This window comes from Pipistrellus kuhlii, unplaced genomic scaffold (genome assembly GCF_014108245.1).
Source record: "Pipistrellus kuhlii isolate mPipKuh1 unplaced genomic scaffold, mPipKuh1.p scaffold_m20_p_38, whole genome shotgun sequence".
NCBI classification, from domain to species: domain Eukaryota; kingdom Metazoa; phylum Chordata; class Mammalia; order Chiroptera; family Vespertilionidae; genus Pipistrellus; species Pipistrellus kuhlii.
The window spans coordinates 4,402,504-4,424,955 of NW_023425538.1; the positions used below are offsets into that span (position 1 = coordinate 4,402,504).

General features: G+C 40.5%; 1 protein-coding gene across 4 annotated transcripts in view; it reads right to left on the reverse strand.

Moving 5' to 3' along the window:
- Nucleotides 1-4,198: 4,198 nt before the first annotated feature.
- ZNF540 (zinc finger protein 540) overlaps nt 4,199-22,452 on the reverse strand; it is a 73,079-nt gene continuing 54,825 nt past the window's right edge. For 3 of the 4 annotated variants that reach the window (XM_045570934.1, XM_036408326.2, XM_045570933.1), the window contains 3 exons: nt 11,497-11,623; nt 11,092-11,187; nt 4,201-6,464 (listed from right to left, as the gene is read on the reverse strand). In XM_045570934.1, coding sequence (XP_045426890.1) covers nt 5,341-6,464; nt 11,092-11,187; nt 11,497-11,623 — 1,347 coding nt within the window. In that variant the 3' untranslated portion in view covers nt 4,201-5,340. Of the gene's footprint in view, nt 6,465-11,091; nt 11,188-11,496; nt 11,624-22,452 lie in introns of all 4 variants that reach the window. The other variant, XM_036408328.2, reaches the window with a different exon arrangement.

Consider the following 22,452-nt stretch of genomic DNA (forward strand, 5'->3'; position numbering starts at 1 on the left):
CCGTGGCCCGTGTCAGAGATTGCCTCCAGGCATAGCCCTCTGGACCTCCCAGAGAGGTTCCGAGCCTCAGGAGGTAGTGAAGACATTCCTATGCCCCTTGGTTCTCTGGCCTTTTGGCCTCACTCTGGACCCAGGAGGTGGGGGAGATGTCCCCTGTTGCCTCTCGGGTCCCGTGTCCATAGTCTGGGCTCAATGATTGGGACACTGGTCCTCGGGCTTCTGCTACTGACTCTAGGTTTCAAAATGGGTATACAAAAACTGATGGCCTCAGTGGGTCCTGATGACCCTAAAATGGGACTTAAACATTCGCACCAACCTCAGTAATTTCTGCCAGCAAGCCAGGAAGTAGCCCAGGGCTCCAAATGGCCAGGCTCTCACCTCCTTCTCTCTGCTCCTTCTGTTCTTTCTGACTCTTTGGACCGAACTACTCTTTTATTTCCACCCCTCTTGCTCCTGCCAACTGCTTTTGGCTCTCTTCTTCCTCCTTTGCCACAGTCCCCCCCCCCCCCCCCCCCCCAGCTGCTGCTGCTTTCCTGGCTGTCACTGCTGTTGCCACCACCATGCCGCTTTCTGCTCCCTCTCTTCCTCCTTCTTCGCCACACCATGGCCACTGCGAGCTTTCTGCTACCTTTCTTCCCCACAGCTCTCACTGCTGCAGAGGCCACCATTGCCGTCTCTGGTCACTGCACATCGCTAGAGCCACCTATCCGCCATCCCACCAGCCTCTCCAAACAGCTAAATGTGATTTCTCTTTTTGGTTGCTCTTCACTTGTGTATTGTGTGCAGCCTGCCGCCATGTGGCTGTCGTCATCTTAGCATGGCGAGTCCCAACCCTCTCCTCTGGGTCCCATAGGGTCGCTGCCATCTTGGTGTGACAAGCCCCGCCCCTCTGTAACCACGTGGTCTCCAGTAGATGACTGCATTATGAACGAGTAAATCCTGCCTCTGTAGGCCTGGGCTGGTGTGGCCACCTCACCACCACCTCTCTTCCTCCTCCTCCTCCGGCCTATGGCTTGCCTCCTGCTGCGCCAGCTCCCTTCCCTGACATATTCTCAGACCCAGGTCCGAAATCCGTAAATGGCATTTAAGGTTTTAATGCCCGTGAGGAGTAGGCAGAGGAAACCCATCTTCGACAGGAGGTGAGTCTGCAAACCCAACCCTTGCTACCTTTGAGGCCGATGGCAACCATGCATGGTCCAAGGGGGACTGTGCATAGTGGGGGTGCAACGAAAGGACGAGTGCCACCTGGAGGATGCCTCAAGTGTGGAAACGAAGGCCACAGTGCCCTCAACCCAGGGCTCCAACCAAGAGTGTGCGGTCAAAACTGCCCCTGGAAGGAAAGGGGTGTGGGGGTGAAAAAGGGACTGGATTAAAATCGTATAACCTATGGATGAGGACAATGGCAGGGGGCGGGGTGGGGAGGGAGGTAAGGGCAGAGGGTGGGGTGGGAACCAGGTGGAAGGGAGCTATGGGGGGGAAAGAGGAGAAACAATTGTAATAATCTGAGCAATAAAGATTTATTTAAAAATAAAAATAAAATAAAATACTTTGGGTAAAAAAAAACCCCACACAAAACAAACAAACAAACAAACAAACTGCCCCTGGAAAAGTGACGGGCCCTCTGCCTCTCAGCGCAGAGGGACTATCCTTCTAGGTCATGACCACTGCTGGCCATGATGGAACTGACTGAAGACTGAAGATGCCCAGACTTGACGACCCCCATCACCCTCGTCAAGCCCCCAGTCAAGGTCGAGGTAGCAGGTAAGAAGATCTCCTTCCTGGTGGATTTGGAGTGGGCTACCTCTACCTTGCCCTCCTTTTCCAGGCCATTATTCCTTCCACAATCTTGGTCATGGTTATTGACTGCAAAAATGCTCTGGCCTCAGTGCCTTCTCACCCCATTCTCTTCCCCTCTCCACACTCCCTAGAGAACAACTTTCTCGCTGACACAGGCTTATCAGAAACTCAATTTTGAACTCAAGCAGTTACAGGCCTGTTCCCTCCTCCCCCTGCCTTTTCTAAATATTTTCAATAGCATACAATGATAGAAGAAAAGAAGAAATGAAGTTCTACAGTTAACTGTTGATAAGAATTTTTAAAAGACCCACTCACCTGGATAATCCTGCCTCAAGGGTTCAGAAACAGTGCTCATCTGTTTGGCCAGGTCTTACCCAGAGACCTCTAACAATGCTTATTAGAACCCACCACTATACATCTCAGAGGCATATAGCTGGCCTCCATTGGTGGGATTTTTCCATCATTGGGTCCCAAATTTTTCTCTCCTAGCTAAGCTCTTATACCAGGTCTCCTCACCTGCCAAGCTTTTTCTAACTCCAGGACACCCTTCTGGTCTCTCTCTCTCCTCTCTTCTCCCAGACATCTCTAAGCCTTTCCAACTATTTACTCTTGAAAGATGGAATAGCCACAGGGGTCCTCACCCAGTCCCTAGGGCCAGCCTTCACCCCTTTAGCTTACCTGTCCAGACAGCTTGATCTCACAGTTTGGGGACTGCAGCCCTGCCTCTGGGCTCTGGCTGCAGCTGATGTTCTCATCAAGGAGGCCCAGAAGATCTGCCTCCAGCAACCCTTACAGGTCTTCTCCACTCATAGACTACAGGATCTTTCGTCACACCGATCCTGATCTCTCCTTGCCCCCTCTCCCATGCAGGAACTCCATCTCCTGTTCCTTAAGAGTTCTGACATCTCCCTCAGTCTCCAGGGCTGAACCCAGCCATCCCTTCCCAGTGCCTCCACCCAACCTGTGGCAATGCACTCCTGTCCCTAGATTGTCAGAGGCCCTCACTCAACCTCGGGTGGGACTCTCAGATCTTCCTTTCTCTAATCCTGACTTAATTCTGTTTGTGGATGGAAGCTTGTGTCTAGACCCCAAGAGACGTTGGAAAGCCTCCAACATGATAGTAACACTCAAGCAGGCCCTGGAGATAACCTTCATCCCTCTTCACCCTGCATACACTGCGAGAGGCAGTCACGAGTGCCTGTTCCTCCTGTTCCACGTGTGCAGCTGCTTCACCCCAGGGAGGAATGCACCCCAACCTTCCTACTCATCAAATGAGGGGACACCTCTCAGGGCAGAACTGGCAGGTAGACTTCACCCATAAGCCCCCCACAAGAAGACCAAATATCTGCTTACCATGGTAGACACCCTGACAGGGTAGACAGAGGCCTTCCCTACCTGCAAGGAAACTGCTGAGGTTGTGGCTGAAACCTTGATAACACACATAATCTCTGGTATCTCCTGGAAACTGCACATACCCTACCACCCACATTCATTGGGTAAGATCCAGAGGAGCAATGGCTTTCTTAAAGACCATCTAATTAAACTCTCTCTAGAAATTTGCAGCTTCTGGCCAGACCTTCTGCTCATGGGCCTGACTGGAATCCGGGCTACACCAAGGAGCCCCATCTTTTTACCTTCTCAAGAATCTTATCTCCCAGGTTGTATTTCAGCTCCAGGCGTAGAAAAGCAACAATACCAGACAAGTGATGCTATGACAGCCTCAGGACCAGTCTTTACCTCCCAAGTGACTCAACGGAATTGCTCTCAAGAACTTCACCAAACAGTCCCTTTGTGAAATTAGGCTGCTGCATTCCTTGTCCACCCTCCTGTCATTAGGCCAACTGGTGTCTATTTCTCTAAGTTTCCTTTACCCCCTTTCTCATGCACTATGTCACTAGTCTTTTGCAGAACAGAATGCAGGCATTCACCAACCAGAAGGTGGGAGAGAACCTAGCATCAGAATCCTTGAGACTCCAGGTAGACCCCCCTATGGAAGATAAACCTCCAGCCCCTGACCCTGCCCAGACTCTCAATTTTTATCAAAGAGTCTGGAATGTGAGATCCTCCTCCTCCAAAATGATGGGCAGAATTATGACATTACTGGCATCTGCCACCAAGACATCCGCAAGACATTGAACCACCAATCAGCATGTGCTGAAGTGCCCTGGGTCCAACCCTTTCCTGTTCCTCCCCTCAAAAGGCTTCCCCACCCCTCCACGTGCTGCTGCTCTCCATCTCCGTCTGTGGAGTCAGCCCAGTTGGGTCCTTTCTGATCTTCCACCCTCCTTTAATTCTGATTTCTCTACCTCCGTAATGAGTCCTGCTCATTACTGGGGAATAAACCTTCCTTTAATATGAAAAATAAATAAATAAACAAATAAGGTAATTATAAAAATTAGCATATCAATGATAAAAATGGACTACTTTTACTAAGCACTTAGTAGTGATATCATTCTAATACTTTAAATTTATTCATTGATTAAATCCTCATAACAAACCAAAGATATACCATAATTATATTTAATATACATGAAATAAAACATATGAAATACCACTAAAACCTATCAATAAAATGTAAAAAAAAAATCTGAAAGGATTGACAACATTTTTATAATAGTTGTTAAAAACATTCTAGTATGAGTTTGGGATTAGGGTTAATGAAAAGGAACATAAAAGTTTATAAGGAAAAGATGTGGATAATTTCAGCAATTAAAATACATGTTTTAAAAGAAAAACACAAATCCAAAGATAAATTTTGGGTCATGCTACTCAGGGCATGTGAACATTTAGATGCAACCATAACATGAATAATAAGGCCATTTAAAAAGGTCATTCAGTATAAGTCATTAAAAATAAAAATCTACATTTGCTGAAATGGCAATATTTTTTTGTCATGTTAAGAGAACGTAAAGATACAATACGCATACCATGACTACACTTTCTTTAAAGACAAAGTATGGTAGGATATACTCTACCAACTTGAGAGTAGTCATCTACAGTTACTCTGATTAAAATTAATATTTGCTTTTAGGTTTTCTGTTTTATAAGAAAATATAAATTTGTGAGAAAAAAAATATTAACACTGATTTCAAAAATCAAGTTAAATTTTTATAGGAATTAAAAATACAAGATAACATAATTTAAGCACAAAGGTATAAATCAGAACAGAAAAAATAGCTCCAAAACACAAGCAAATATAAAGAATAATATTAACACCAAGAAGGTAGGACAAAATAATGAAAAAGAAAAGAATTACTGAACATCTACCATTAGTACAATATTGGGGAAGCATGGGTAAATGCCAATATAGGCATATATATATACATACATATATATATATATATATATATATATATATATATATATATATGGTAATTATGAAAATTAGCATTTACACTAATGAAAACAGTGAAAAATGGTAACTCTCTAACATTATTTTTTGTTTAAAATATTAGATAGAGCTTTAACTTTTATTATTCATCAGTATGAATTCCCTGATGACAAATGAGATCTGACCCACTATTAAATGCCTTCCCATATTCCCTAGTTATAGGGCTTTTCACCAGTATGAATTCTCAGATGTCGAGTAAGGTTTGAGCATTTATTAAAAGCCTTTCCACATTCATTACATTCATATGGTTTTTCATCTGTATGAATTCTCTGATGTTGAAAAAGTTGTGAGTTTTGAGTAAAGGCTTTCCCACATTCAAGGCATTCAAAAGGTTTCTCACCAGCATGAATTCTCTGATGTTGTCGAAGTTGTGAGCTCTGAGTAAAAGCCTTGCCACATTCCTTACAATCATAGGGTTTTTCCCCAGTGTGAATTCTCTGATGATTAGTAAGTGCTGAGCCACTACTGAAGGCTTTGCCACATTCCTTACACTCATAGGGTTTTTCACCAGTATGAATTCTCTGATGCTGAACAAGCTTTGAGCTCTGAGTAAAAGCTTTGCCACATTCCTTACATTCATAGGGTTTCTCACCTGTATGAATTCTTGCATGTTGAAAAAGTTGTGAGCTCTTAGTAAAGGCTTTCCTACATACTTTACATTCATAGGGTTTTTCACCAGTGTGAATTCGCTGATGGTCATTAAGATTTGAGCAATAACTAAAGGCTTTCCCACATTCCTTACATTCATAGGGTTTCTTACCAGTATGAATTCTCTGATGCTGAGAAAGGTATGAGCTACAACTGAAGGCCTTTCCACATTCATTACATTCAAAGGGTTTTTCACCAGTATGAATTTTCAGATGTCGAGTAACATGTGAGCCACAGCTAAAGAATTTCCCACACTCCTTACATTCATAAGATTTTTCACCATTATGAATTCTTTGATGTTGAATAAATTGTGCATTCTGATTAAAGACTTTTCCACATTTCTTGCATTCATAAGGTTTCTCTTCAGAATTAATTATTTGATGCAGAGTAAAGAATGTCTGTTGAATATATGTGGGCATATATCCATTAGTAAATATTTCTTGGCTGAAATGACCATTCTGATATCCCAGTTGTCTTTCAAGGTGACTGCCATATTCCAAAATATCTCTATAATGAGAATACTCAAGGCTATACTTTGTAAGTCCCATCATCTCCCTCTGGCATGATTCTATTTCATAAATTTCCTTCTTTAAAGATAATAACTTGGTTTCACACATTGACTCCAGATCTGAAAGAAATAAAATTGCAAATATTACTTCTGTCCCATTTGTGAAAAGTTAAATTTTTATAATAGAAATTGAAAAATTTAACTGATAGTAAAAATTTATCTGGTAGTAAAAGGCATATAGCTCTCAAGTATATTTGTTTAATCTGAAAAATGGACTAGAAATGTATAGAAAGTACTGAGATATAGCCATCCACATACCCTATGACATTTTAGTCAAATTTGGACCACATCTGAATTGTGGTCCCATCCTATATAATAAAAGGGTAATATGCAAATTGACCAAATGGCAGAATGACCAGTCGCTATGACACACACTGACCACAAGGGGCAGATGCTCAATATAAGAGCTGCCCCCTAGTGGTCAGTGCGCTCCTACAGGGCAGTGCTACAGATGTTCAACTGCTGGCCTAGACTTGCTTCCCATGGGCCTAAGCCATCAGTTGGACATCCTCTGAGGGCTCGTGGACTGAGAGAAAGTGCAGGCCAAGCTTAGGGAGTGCAAAAATTTCATGCACCAGGCCTCTAGTAAATACATAATGGAACTGAAAAATTCCTATTCCTAGTTACATCCTAGATGTTCTAAGGTTGTGCTATAATATATTACTCATGTTTGTGGTAAAGCTGGTATAAACAAACCTAGTGCACTTCCAGCTGTATAAAAGTATAGTACACACAATGATAGTAGTAAGCTATGTCATCTAGGTTTGTGTAAGTACATTCTATGATGTCACACAGTGATGAAATCATCTAACAATACCTCTTTCAGAACGAATCCGTGTTGTTAAGTGTACATGACTGTATAATGCAGAAAGTGGGAAGAAGAGATTATGGACATAGAAAACTACAATCCTTCTCAAATAATCATATGAATCAGAATCATCTATAAAGATTGGTAAATATACAATGCTTAAGCATATGAAAAAATGACTAGTTCCATATACATCTGTATAAGCATGTGTGTATGTATATACATATATTATAAAAACTGGATAATTTTCTGACCTTCATTTTAGTCTCTTGAAAGGAATAAATCCATAAAGTGGAAGATTCTTGGCTCTTGATATAATAAAAAAAATAAATTTGGTCTTTGCACCTGGTTCTTACCACAGAGCTTCAACAAATCTTGGAATTTCTTGTATTATAGAAGTATTTTTGTTATGCTAATGAAGTCAAACATAGTAGGTCCAAAGATAGCTTTAGGATAGACATTGGTCACCAGAAAGACCAAACATGTGATTAGAAGTTTAGAATTTTCATCTTCTCAACCTCCGGAGATATAAGAGGAACCAGAAATTGACTGGCTAATGACTCAATCATGTGAATATAAATAAATCACAATAAAAAATTCTGGACACTAAAGCTCACTGGAGCTTGATACCTGAACACACTGAAATGCTAAAAGGGTGATACATTTTGACTCAACAGTAAGAGAATGTGGAACCTCTACATCTGGAAGCCTACCACACCTTGGCCTAATATGTATGCTTTATAGTAAAATTGCAACTATAAGTATAGAGCTTTCCTAGTGCTGTGTTATTCTAGCAATCTTTAAAACTGTAAGGGTCATGGAAAGCCCCAACTTTATAGCCAGTTGGTCGGAAGTATAGGTGTTCTGAGGACTCCCTGAGACTTACAACTGGCATCTGAAGTAAAGGCAGTATTATGTAGGGTTTTGTGGGGTTTATGTCAACTCTGGGTAATTAGTGCTAGAATTAAATTGCTGCCAACTCAGTTTGAGCAGAAACAATAGACTCCATAATAAAGAATATATTGGATGAAATATGAAAGAGATTACAGAGAGTAAACCACGTGAGGGAATAACCTGAGATAAGTCTAAGGATTTAACTACTTTGATGTGAGTGGCAGATAGCGAAGACTCAGAATCTGTTATGTGCTAGGGATTAAGTGAAACTATTGTTTGCCTTAGAATTTTGTGATGCTTATTTTAGAAGAGGGTGGTCATGAACCACCTTTAGTGACTGAGAGGAAAGGCAGCTAAAATTTAAGGCAGACAGAAAGAAAATGACAAAGTGCAAAACTCTGACATTTACTCATTATATGTTCCTAGGCAATTATTTAACCTTTCTAAATCCCCACTTCTTTATCTGTAAAGATAAAGAAATAATTACTGGAATGGTGATGAAATGTTTATAATTATCTCTCAATAAAGTGTTAAGTATTTGACAAGTATTATTATGAAAGAATTTCTTACCAAAAAGTAGAATTTTTAAGCTAATGAAATGATTTGAAGACATCAAAATGGAACCTATTAGAAAATCTCTAGTATAATCTTTTTTACTTCTACCTCTATATAACCTTTTAATAATTTTAAGCTCCAAAATAACTTAAAACTATCCTCTTCTATTTTCAGCACTAATGCCCTCTTCCAAATCAGAATTATCTCTTACACAAAACACTAAAATAGCCTCCTAATCCAGTTTCCCCAGCAAATTTCACACTCAGTAATCTATTCCAGAACCAAAAATGCACTTGGCTTGGGTTTCCACCACAAAAATCCATACTTCTCATAAGGTGTTGGAAGCTATCCATTGTCTTTACTATCAGAAAAGTGTAAACAAGGAATGCAGAAGGCTCACAAACCTTGATTTGCCAGAGCTATGCACCAATTGTTTAGTTGAGACAATGGTGGCTCAAGCAATTTCCTGACCAAATAGTCTCAAAGTAAATCAATTTACTAACCTTTAAGATAGTCTGTTTATTACTGGAATTACCTGCCTGGCTAAGGGCAATATGTGTATCCAAAACTGAATAAAAGGTTGGCAAGGCCTGGGCTCTCTGCATGGCCCCCAATTTCCAAATTATTATTTCTTTTCTTGTCTCATCATTTTCCCCTGGTCCTTCTCCAGATCCCAAACCTAAGCCACGCAGGACATGGCTTCTCATAGCCAGCAGAGGCTGAATAATGTGGTTCTTACATGTCTCTCCAAACTTTACTCACATTTCACTCTCGCTTGCTTATGGGGCCAAGCAATACTGGCTTTCTTTCAGTTCTTTAAACACATCAAGTTTTCCCCTTCTAGGAGGGCTTTCACAGGGGTTCTTCCCTCTTCCTGGAGTTTTCTTCTTTATTAACACATTGAATAGTAAGATTGAATAGTAACCCTAGTACTACAGTAGTTACAAAATAGTGATGAGCACAAATAATAATTCAATATGTTGATTTTTATTCATGTCAAAATCATGGAACTAATACTATTATGGTTTGCTGAATATACCATAATTGGAAGAAATACTAAGTTTCACTTAGAGTTTAGTAAATATTAATATTTTTTATGTTTTTAGAGATGGAGGGAGAAAGAGAAAAACATTGATGTGAGAGACATTTATAGATTTCCTCCTGTACATGCCCCAACCAGGGGCATCTAGATATGTGCCCTGACTATGATTCAATCCCATGACCTTCTGGGGTCATGAGATTACTCTCCAACCAAATGAACACTGGCTAGGGCAAGATGCATTTTTCTCCTCATCTAAGTTAATTGACTCCCTATATTTTATACAAAGAAATATAAAATTAGCAATCTCTGAGTCACAAGTATTTCTTTAAAAACTCCTCTGTTAAAATCACCTCATTCAGAATAAAATGTTTTTATACCTACTTCATTCAGAACAGAATTCAAAGACCATACCTAAGTCCAAAAAAATCCAAATCACCTACAGGTATACCTGAGAAGGAAAACCCCTATTTTATAACAAACTGCTGTTTGGAAGTTTCTGCTTTTACATGGCCTCTTATTCTAAAATGTTGCTTTCTAGTCTGCTTTAGCCTGTTTGAAGAATGATGAAGATAAACTTAGCTGTATGACCTTGTAGGCCAGAGACTAGATATATCCATAATCTCAATGCCATGCCAGGTGCATTTTTTAATTGGATAGAACTGTACTGTTTTCAAGGCCAGCATGGAGATAACCACTAAGTGCACATAGGGCTGGCTCTTTAATAAAAAGGGAAGTTCTGCTTATAGCCTTGCTTAGAATTTAAATTCATTTTCTCTAAGCCCATCACGAGATAATTAAAGTAAGTCTCTCCAAACTCTCCTCCTGCATTGTTTGATTGTTCGGGAACTCTGTAACATACCCTACCTCCCATATGTACCTAGCATACCAATACCCCATATATCCTGCTACTTTGCTGATCTCCTTTCACACGATTGCCTCTTGCTCACACAATGGCAGAAGCCCAAATTCTGGAAGCTATACTGAAGACTATTACTTGGAGGGGAAGAGTAGTGCAGATATACACATGCATGTGCGTGCACACACACATTTTATTTTGGGGATGGTAACAGAAAACATTTAGAGAAGTCTAAGAGAATGAACTGAATCTTAAATATGGGTAAAAGTTTTCTTTGGAGAGGAAGTGAAGGAAACCTTCTACTTGAAATTAAGTGGTGTATTAAAGAATAATAATAAAAAGATTAGTAAGTGAGGGAAGAAATGAAACAGGTCATTTGTAAACTCAAGGTAAAAAAACAACTTAGTTTTTCTCACAGGCCTCGTGTTTTGATGGCAGCTCCTAAGATAATATCTTGAAGACACTGTTTCTATACTGATCAACTGAGTTATAACCTATAATGCCTTGCTTTGTTCAATCATTTCTTACTTACCTGAACACAGACCTCTTGTCAGTTCTCTGCCAAACATCCAGGGCTCTTTCCCTTGTTCCAATAAGGAGATGACATGAGGCTTAGGTATGTAAAATCCTGCTCATAAGAAAAGACATGAATCATGGTTATGCTATGGGTAAATCAGATCCATGTAAGATCCAGTCCCTTGATGATAAAAAAAGAGAAGCTACTACAGGAATAGCCAAAGAAAAAAGATGAATCTTCAGCCATAGCCAATTTGAATTTCAGTTTTCTTTTCTTCCTTTTCATTTCAGTTCAACCATTTATTTGGGAATAGAGAGCAAGAATTTAGCTAGTAACTCAAAAAGCAGCTAAGAAATACACTGTGGAAGAAAACAGACATTCTAGAAGAGAATTCTAAATTACTGGTATAAATGACATTACCCACTGATAGCAGATTGCTGTAGTTTTCCAGCATTACATCTCTGTACAGGTCCCTCTGAGCAAGGTCCAGGCATTCCCACTCCTCCTGAGAGAAATCTATAGCCACATCCCTGAATATCATTGATTCCTGAAACAATAAACACATTAGTCTTGTGTAATAAAAATAAAACAAAAACACTTCAGACTACTGCACTTATAATGTGGGGTAAAGCAATTATATAGTGTCACTGAGAACCAGAATCTTTGGATTTCAGAAACAGAAGTAAGAGTAACATGTGTATTTAACATTAAAAAACATACAGACGGCATCAAAATTACAACAAAACTACAGGACAACCATCATTCAGAACTGTCTGAAATCTAGTAGAATGGAAATTCTACAACTAGGGACTTAAAGAAAAAGCCATATTGAGACTTGTAGGAGAGGCAGAGATCAGTAATGGGCTGGTCCCACAACCACATGTGGTGAATAGAAATCAGGAGAGAGATCTCAGCTGCAGAGTTTCCTCCTAAAAAATAAGGGATCCCAGACTCACATAAGCCACCCCCTGCAACCCAAGGTTCCAGTGTCAGGAAGAAAACTCCCCAAAACTCTGGCTGTAAAAAACAGCTAGGTTTGAGGCTGTATGAGAAGGATGGCTATTGGAGTCCCAGGCAGTTCCTCTTAAAGGGCCCATGCACAGACTTACTGAAACTCCCTCCCTCCGAGCTCCAGAGTTGGGGCAGCAGCTTGAAAGAGGTACCAAGGACAAATAGGGAGGAACTAAATTGTCTGACATCAGGTGCAATTGGTGGTGGTGGTGGGGAAGGGGCAGCTTTCTGCCAGACAAAAGTGCTGGCATACTCTATTGCTTATTTGTTTTTTTTGTTTTTTTTGTTTTGTTTTTTTAAATATATATTTTATTGATATTTTACAGAGAGGAAGGGAGAGAGATAGAGAGCTAGAAACGTCGATGAGAGAGAAACATCGACCAGCTGCCTCTTGCACACCCCCTACCGGGGGATGTGCCCGCAACCAAGGTACATGCCCTTGACCGGAATCGAACCCGGGACCTTTCAGTCCGCAGACCGACGCTCTACCACAAAGCCAAACCGGTTTCGGCTATTGCTTATTTGTTGAGCTCATCCCCCCACCCCCGAAAAGCAGGCAGGTGGGTGTCATATCTGAGTCCCCATTAACCTCGCTCACATTTGTTCACCTTGCCCCAGTTACACCCCATGACCACGTCCCACCCAACTTGTGGGCACACGCAAGTTGTATCCAGTGGCTCATGCTTCAGACTTTCTTAAAATCTCTCAAATGAGCAGCATCTGACGTCAGTGTTCTCGTACCTCTTGCTAAGTGGCCCAGGTACAGCACTATCAGTAGCTGGCCTTAGTTCATAGCATGGCCTCACATGGGCACTTCCAAATCCAGCACAAGTAGCAACCACCGAAATATTAATTTGTTGCTCATTCTAGATGGCCTCAGACAGAACAAAGGCATGGCCAATCTTGACCTAGACTTCCAGGGAGGCCCAGATTAGAGCATCCAGTGGACAGTTTCAGACCACAATGAAGCATCCCCCCAATCACCTCCAGAAAGGTCACACTCAAGAGGCAGACCCTGAGCACCAGAGCACCACCTGCAGCTGCTCAGGTCCCTGCTGTTCAGTTGTTGCATTAAGGCGACCGTGGTTATTTGCATATTGATAAAGGGTCTTCTTTAAAAAGAGGGAAAAACACAATGAAATGGCAAAAAATACATTTTTATCAGTAATTGAATTTAAAAAAATGAACAAGCAGAAGAGAAACACTCAGATACAGAGAACATTATGATGTTTGCCAGAAAGAATGAGATTAGGGAGATGGGTGAAAAAAGTGGAAGTATTACAAACAAATGCATTGTTACAGAATTGTCATGGGGATGTAAAGTACAGTATAAGGAATATAGAAAGTAATATTCAAATACCTATGTATTGTGTTAGAAGGTTATGAGATTTATCAAGATGATCACTTAATAAGTTATATAATGTCTAATCACTAGGGTGCATACCTTAAACTAATATAACATTGCATGGTAATTGTAATTAAACAATAAAAAATGACAAATAAAAAATTAAATTAAATGTTAAATGTTAAACAATTAAAACAAACAATTTCTTGACTTGTCCCATAGAAAATAGTATGAAAATACCTCAGGAAAAAAAATATATATATATGCCTTATGATCCAGCAATTCCATGTCTGTGTATTTATAAAAAAACAAAACAAAAAAACCCCAAACAAACAAACAAACAAAAAAAAACACACCAAAAACACTACTAGTAATTAAAAAAATATATATGTACCCATGTTCACTGTAGCATTATTTACAAGAGGCAAGATGAATGGATTAAGAAAATTTTATGTGTGTGCATCTATCTACATGTATATCTCTATACCTCTCTATCTCTCTATCTTTACCTATAATAATAAAAGCGTAAAATGCTAATTAGACTGGACAGACAAATGACCTTCGGAACATCATTCTGGACATCCTTCTGGACAAAGCTGCCATGGCAGGGTTTGAGGCAAAGGCAATTAGGGGTGATCAGACAGGCAGGTGAGCAATTAGGGGCAATCAGGCAGAGTGATTAGGGGTGATCATAGTGGTTAGGGGCAACCAGGCAGCAGGTGAGCAGTTAGGGGTGATCAGGTAGGCAGAGTGGTTAGGGGCAATCAGGCAGGCAGGTGAGCGGTCAGGGATGATCAGGAAGGCAGGTAAGTGGTTAGGGGCAATCAGGCAGGCAAAGGTGATTAGGAGATATCAGGCAGGCAGGTGAGCAGTTAAAGGTGATCAGGTAGACAGGCGAGTGGTTAGGATTGAGCAGTTCTGGATTGTGAAAGGGTTGTCTGACTGCCAGTTTAGGCCCAATCCCACAGGGGGCAGTTGGACATGTCCTAGCAGTCGGACATCCCCCAAGGGGTCCCGAATTGTGAGAGCACGTGGGTCAGGCTCAGGGACCCTCTTGCCCCCATGCACGAATTTCATGTACCAAAACTCTAATACATATATTACATCCTATACATATATATATCCTATCTAATAAAAAAGTAATATGCAAATCAATAATCACTCTGCTACACCCACCAGCCATGCCCACCAACCAATCAGAATTGCGTATGTAAATTAACTCCAACCAAGATGGCTATGGCCATGGAGCGAGCAGGAGAAAGGCTGGGGTTTCCCAGATGATGGAAGAAGCCAAGATTTCCACACACCCTGGTGGGCCCAGGCCTCCACTCAAGGCTACAAAGTTTCAATTATAGAAAATGAATAAACCCCAACAGAAATGGCTGCTGCCATGGAGCAAGCAGGAGGCTTGGCTCTGCTCCAGGCTACAAAGTTTCAATTGTAGAAGATAAATAAATCCCAGATACCAGGGCCTCTGCTTGGGTTGCCGGGGGGGCATGGCTGGTCTGCAAACCACCACAGGCCCCTTGCCCAGGCCGCCCCATACCCCACACCCTGATCTGGGACACCCTTCAGGGAAAATTGTAATTAAACAATAAAAAATGACAAATAAAAAATTAAATTTTTTTAGCTGTCCCCCACCTATGCACCAGGCCTCTAGCCTAGCTAAAAAAAGAGTAATATGCAGATTGACCATCACTCCAACACACAAGATGGCTGCCCCCATATGGTCAAAGATCCTGCCCCCATGTGAACACAAGATGGCCACCACAAGATTGCCAGCAGGGGAGGGAAGTTGAGAGGGACCAGACCTGCAAGGGAGGGCAGTTGTGGGTGATCAGGCTAGCAGGGGAGGGCAGTTGAGAGGGACCAGGCCTGAAGGGAGTGCAGTTGGGGGTGATCAAACCTGCAGGGGAGGGCAGTTAAGGGTGACCAGGCTGGCAGAGGAGGGAAGTTGGGGGTGACCGGGCCTGTAGAGAAGGACAGTTGGAGGGGACCCAGTCCTGCAGGGGAGAGAAGTTAGGTATGATCAGGCCTGCAGGGGAGGGCAGTTAGGGGTAAACAGGCTAGCAGAGGTTGGCAGGGGAGTGGTTAGGGGGTGATCAGGCTAGGAACAGAAGTGCTTAGGGGAAATCAAGAAGGCAGGCAGGTGAGCAGTTGGGAGCCTACAGTTGTGGATCGTGAGAGGGATGTCTGACTGTCCGTTTAGGGGTCCCAGATTGGATAGAGTGCAGGCTGGGCTGAGGGAAACCCCCCACCCCTGTGCATGAATTTCGTACACTGGGCCTCTAGTATATATATATATAAAAGTCTAAGCAACCATTATGACTGAATGACCAGTTAACCAGTTGCTATGATGCACAATGACCACCAAGGGTCACACACTCAACATAGGAGCTGCCCCCTCAGGGTCAGTGCACTCCCACAGCCAACCTATCTCAGCTGGCCCACCATTTCCTCCCCTGGCCAGCCAGTCTACTCCTGTGATCCCTCCCCCCGTTGTCCCTCCTCTTGGCTGGAAGGCACCAATAGGGACTGGCAAGATGGCTCCGATTGGCTCTGATCTCTAGCCAGGCCTAGAGATCCCCATCTGTGCATGAATTTGTGTACTGGGCATCTAGCATAATAGAATATTACACAGCATTAAAAATTTGCAACAACATGGATGGATCTAGAGCAGTGGTCACCAACCTTTTGAACCTCACAGACCACCAGTGGTTCGCAGACCACCTGTTGGTGATTACTGCTCCAAATGTTTCCTTAAACCAGTGGTCGCAATCTTTTGGACCTCACAGACCACCTGATCTAGAGTACTGTACTAAGTGATAAATGTCAGCCAGAGAAAGACAGTACAAATTTCACATATAGCATGTGGACTCTAAGAACAAACAAACAAAGTAAGTAAAAACAGATTCACATAGACAGAGACCAAAGGGATGGTTACCAGAAGGGAGGAGGCAGGGAAATAGTTGAAAAATAGAAGGGGCTTACAGTCAATAACATTGTGATAAATTTACATGGTGACAGATAATTATTAGAAAAATGGTAAGATATAAAAATGTTGAATCACTATGTTGTACACATGAAACTAACATAACCAAAATAATATTGTTTACCAACTATACTTAATTTTTTTAAAAGGTGAAAAAGCCTAAACAGTAGCAATGAACAATATAAATAAAAAGAACTAGGACCCTTTTGGAAAAAAGATAATTTCAGGATTCAGTAAAAAATTAAAAGATGAGTTTAAATATTCTGTTATGTCAGAAATCAAGAGAGCTATCAAAAACTATTAGAATTAGGGAGATTCCAAGATAGCCAGAGCAGCTGAAAACTGTGTCCACTTGTTCCCTGCCCCAAACAATATTTGCAACTAAATTACAGAGCAGTCAACTTAAAAGCCCAATAGAAGTATAGCTAACCTGAAATATTCTAACTAAGGAGCATAGAAGAAGCTAGATAGAATCTGGTAAGCGGAGTGTAAACAAAAATAGAGAGCTCCCTCACACAGGTGCAGAAGCTGAGAAATTTGAGGGATACCATGGCTGCAAAACTCCCTTCCCCTTAGCAGATCCTCAACCCAGAGCAAAAATGACGAGAAGAGGATCCCACATAGCAATTGACAGTGAATCAGTGGAGATTCTGTCTGCCTGGGAGGTTCAAACACTATCCCATCCTAAGTGTGAAACCTCCATGGGTAGTATTTGGGATGAAGACAAAGTGCTTAGACTCCTCCTGCAGGCTGGACCAGCATCATCCTTAATGGGAGACTCTTTTGATTTATCCCCTAGTCCCCAGAGTGGTTGAACTTACTACTGCAGAAGAACAGCTGGCTGTACTCAACCTGAACTTGCATCAAGCCCACTAGAGATAACCAGAATTGGAGACAAAGGAGTTGGCTATGAAGCAAGAACTAATTTCTCCTCATTGAGTGCCTGCTGTGTAATCCCAAGGCAACCTTGGAAGGGAGGTGGAGTAACTGACATGTGGAGGTGAACCTCAGCAAGCCTAAATCCTTTCACAGATTTGCCCCAAGTTCTAAGCTTAAAGCCAATCCTTTTACACAGATTGACCTCTCACACACACATTCAAGTCCAGTTGACACCAACACAAACAGTGAAAAGCATGGTAACAACAGTCAGGTAGCCTAAGGCCAGTTACATACAGACATTTGACAGCAACCTGAACTTGAACATGGTGATTGAGGTTTATCCCTATGTCTGAAGGGTTAACTCCAACAATAAAAGAACCAACAGGAATAAAGTCAACAATAGGAGGTGCACATAACCCGAAAGAAATATTCCTAGAGCAAAGAGCTCAGGTAACTGGAAAGACTATGTCACTGAGCCCAACAAGACTTCTTGAGGCTGCACCTTTCCAACACTTACACACATGGTCAGGGTTGAGCTTTACAGTCAATCAGCCTGAGGGTCATACTACTCAAGAATGGGTCTACAGCAATAAAGACCCAATTACAATAGGTTGCACATACCCCACACAAAGTACATTCCTAGAGCACCCAGCTCAGGAGATCAAGGTGACTGCACCAGTGTATTCCACAAGACACCTACTACATCTGGCCCACCAGAACATTTGTAGTCATAGAATATCTATCTAATACATGGGGTGGGGGGGGGCACACAGAGACCACAATGGGGAGAAAAAGAAACAAGACCCAAATGAAAGAATAGAAGAGCTATCAAAAAAAAAAAAAAAAAGAATTAATGATATGGAGGCAAGCAAATTATCAAATACAGAGTTAAAAGTAATAGTTATAAGGTAGCTCAAGGAACTTACTGAGAACTACAACATCATAGAAAAGTACATGAAATGTAACAACATCACACCATTGGAGTACCAGAAGGAGAAAAAAGTGAGTGAGAGGCCGGCCTGTGGACTGAAGGGTCCCACGTTCAATTCCAGTCAACTGCACATACCTTGGTTGCAGGTTTGATCCCCAGTCTTGGTGAGGGTATGTGTGGGAGGCAACCAATCGATGCATCTCTCTCATATCAATGTTTCTCTCTCTCTGTCTCTCCCCCTTCCTTCCACTCTCTCTAAAAACAATGGAAAAAATATCCTTAGGTGAGGACTTTTTTTTTTTTTTTTTTAAAAGAAAACTCTGGGGAGGGAGGGCATGTATGGGAGTGTGTGTGGGGGGCAATGGTAAGATATGTACACATATAATGCCTCAATAAAAAAATGAAAAATAAAATAAAAAGAAGAAAGGATCAAGGGATAGAGAACATGCTTGAGGAAATAATGACAGAAAACTTCCCTAACCTGGTGAAGGAAAAAATTCATACAAGTTCAGGAAGCACAGAGAATCCCAATCAGCATGAACCCAAAAAGACTCACACCAAGACAACTCATAATTAAAATAAAAAAGATGAAAGACAAAGAGAGAATCTTAAAGGCAAGAAGAGAGAGACAGTCAGTTACTTACAAGGAAGTTCCAATAAGGTTGTCAACTGGTTTCTCAACAGAAATACTTTGGGCCAGGAAGAATTATCATATCATAAAATATTCAAAGCAATAAAAAGGAAGGATCATGACTATTCCATCCATCAAGGCTATAATTTAAATGGAAGGAGAAATAAAGAGCTCCTCAGACTGTACAAGGCTAAAGGAGTTCATTACCATCCAACCATCACTGCAAGAAATGTTAAAAGTTCAAACAGGTTGCTTTAAAAACAGTATTTTAGAGAAACATAGATATAAAGAAAAAATGCAATAAATAAATACCTATCAATAATGAGCTCAAATGTAAATGGATCAAATGTCCATCAAAAGATATAAGGTATTTGAATGGATAAAAAAATATAACCCATATATATGAACCATATCTATGAGAGACTCATTTCAGAACAGAATATTCACATAGGCTGAAAGTGAATGGATGGAAAAAATATACCCTGCAAATAGAAATGAAATAAAAGCTATGGCAGTAATACTTATATATGATAAACTAGACTTCAAAACACATGCCATAACAAGAGACAAAGAATACAGGTAATACTAAAGGGATTGGCCTAAGAAAAGGATATAACCCTTATAACCATATATTCACCCAATATAGGAACACCTAAATATATAAAATAATCATTGGTGGACATTAATAGAGAGATCAACAGCAATACAGTCCTATTATAAGAATTTAATACGACTGTCTTCACAGGATAGATCTTCCTGAAAACAAACAAATAAATAAATAAATAAATAAATAAATAAATAAAATAAAGTCAACAATGAAACAGTGACCTTAAATGACACCCTAAATCATATAGATGTAATTGATATTTATATAACATTTAATCCCAAAGAAGCAGACTATATATTCTTCTCAAGTGTGCAATGACATTCTCAAAAATAGAGCATATCTTAGGACACAAAATAAGTCTTAATAAGTTCAAGGAGTTTTAAATTATGTCAAACATTCTCCTGGATCACAATTACATAAAACTAGAAATCAACTATAATAAAATAAAATGAAAAACACTTAAATACATGGAGGTTAAACAATGAATGGGTTACCAATGAAATCAAGGAAGAAATAAAAAATTACCTGGAAACAAATTAAAGTGAACACTCAACAACCCATAATCTATGGAATACAGTGACAGTAGTCATGAGAAGTGCAGAGCATTACAAAACTACCTCAAGAAGCAAAAAACAACAACAACCCCCAAAACCTCAAATAAATAATAGAACTTTGTACCTAAAAGAACTAGAAAAAGAACAATAAGAAAAGTCAAGAATAAGTAAAAGATGGAGGGAGGGAATAATAAAGATTGGAGAAGAAATAAATGAGATAGAAACTAAAAAGAAAAAAATACTAAAGATCAATAAGACTAAGAGTTGCTTTCTTGAAAACATAAACAAAACTGATGAATCTTTAACCGACTCATCAAGAAAAAAAGAGAGCGAACCCAAATATATGAAATGAGAAATTAAAAAGGAGAAGTAACAACTGGCATCACAGAAATACAAAGGATTGTAATAATATCTATGAACAATTAAACTACATTGGTTCTCAAAGGTCTCCATCTTGAACAAGTCACTTCTCAACCTGACAACATTTCATACTAACACCTGTATGATCAGACACATGTCTCTAAGGTGACAAAGTAGAGAATGTTTACGTTATTTACATTTCAGGAAATTGTACTGTGAATATTTTTATGATTTTTTTTGCTTTAGTTGCTGCTTATTATTATTAAATTTTCATTTTTTACTGTGCATTTCATTTCCTTTATTTTCATTTACATTCCATGCCTTTTTTATTTTTAAAGTATTTATTTATAGATTACACAGTACATGAACTGTATATAAAAAAGTTTAAACTCTACCTGATTTGGCTCAGTGGATAGAGCATTGGCCTGCAGACTGAAGGGTTTCAGGTTCGATTCAGGTCAAGGCATGTACCTCAGTTGCAATCAATTGATGTATCACTCTCACATCAATGTTTCTATCTCTCTGTCTCTCTCCCTCCCACTCTCTCTAGAAATCAATGGGAAAATATCCTGGGATGAGGATTTAAATTTACCTTATTTCTGATGGAAGAAACTGCTTTGGTTTTCCAACAGTCTTTTGGAACAAATTAAGTTCAAGAACTGAGGTTCCACTGCATATGCCAAGAACCTCAGTTCTTGAACTTAATTTGGGTGAAATGAACAAATGCCTAGAAACATACACATACTTTTCCAAAATTGAATCAGAAAGAATCAGAAAATCTGAATAGACTGATAACAACTAATGTTATCAAAGCAGTAAAAAAAAACAAAAAAACAAAAACAACAACAACAACAAAAAAAAAACTTACAGCAGACAAAAGTCCTGGACCAGAATGTTTTACCAAACATTCAATGAAGAACTAATACCTATCCTTCTCAAACTATCCTAAAAATTCAAGAGGAAAGATGACTGACAAGCTCTTTTTATTAAGCAAGCATTATTGCAAGTCCATAACCAGATAAAGACACTACAAACAATAACTATTATAGGGCAATATCCAGTATGAACATAGATGCTAAAATCTTTAACAACATATTAACAATATATTAAAAAGATCATACACCATGCTCAAGTGGAATCTATTCTGGAGTTGAAAGGCTGGTTCAGTATTCCAAACCAATAAATGTGATACATTACATAAACAAAATAAAAGACCAAAACCACATGGTCATATCAATATATGCATAAAAATCATTTAATAAAATCAAGCATGCATTTATAATAAACATTCTCAGAAAAATAGAGAAATAGTAATAAAGAAATCATACCTTTACAAAATAAAAGCCAACAGTCACATGATATTCAAGGGCAAAAACTAAAAGCGTTTCTCTTAAGAACAGGAACAAGACAAAGATATACTCTTTCATCACTATTATTAAACACTAGAGGCCTGATGCACAAAATTCATGCATGGGGGTGTGTGTCCCTCAGCTCAGCCTGCACCCTCTCCAATCTGGGACATCCTTCTCACAATCCAGGACTACTGGCTCCCAATTGCTCGCCTGCCTGCCTTTCTGATTGCCCCTAACTGCTTCCACCTGCCAGCCTGATCACACCCTAACCACTCCCCTGCCAGCCTGATTGATGCCTAAATGCTCCCCTGCAGGCCTGGTCACCCTGAACTGCCCTCCCTTATAGGCCTGGTCCCACCCAACTGCCCTTCCCTGCAGGCTCAGTCACCCCCAACTTTCCTCCTTGCCAGCCTGGTCACCCCTAACAGCCTTCCCCTGCAGGATTGATCACCCCCAACTGCCCTCCCTTGCAGACTTGGTCCCTCCCAATGCCCTCCCCTGTTGACCATCTTGTGGTGGCCATCTTGTGTCCACATGGGGGCAGCTATTGTGTGTTGTAGTGACGGTCAATCTGCATATTACTCTTTTGTTAGATAGGATAGATGCTTAGTGCACAGGTGGAGGCTGGTATGTTTGCCCTGAAGGGTGTCCCAGATCAAGGTGGGGTTCCCTTAAGGCATGAGGTAGCCTGAGTGAAGGGCCTGTGGTGGTTTG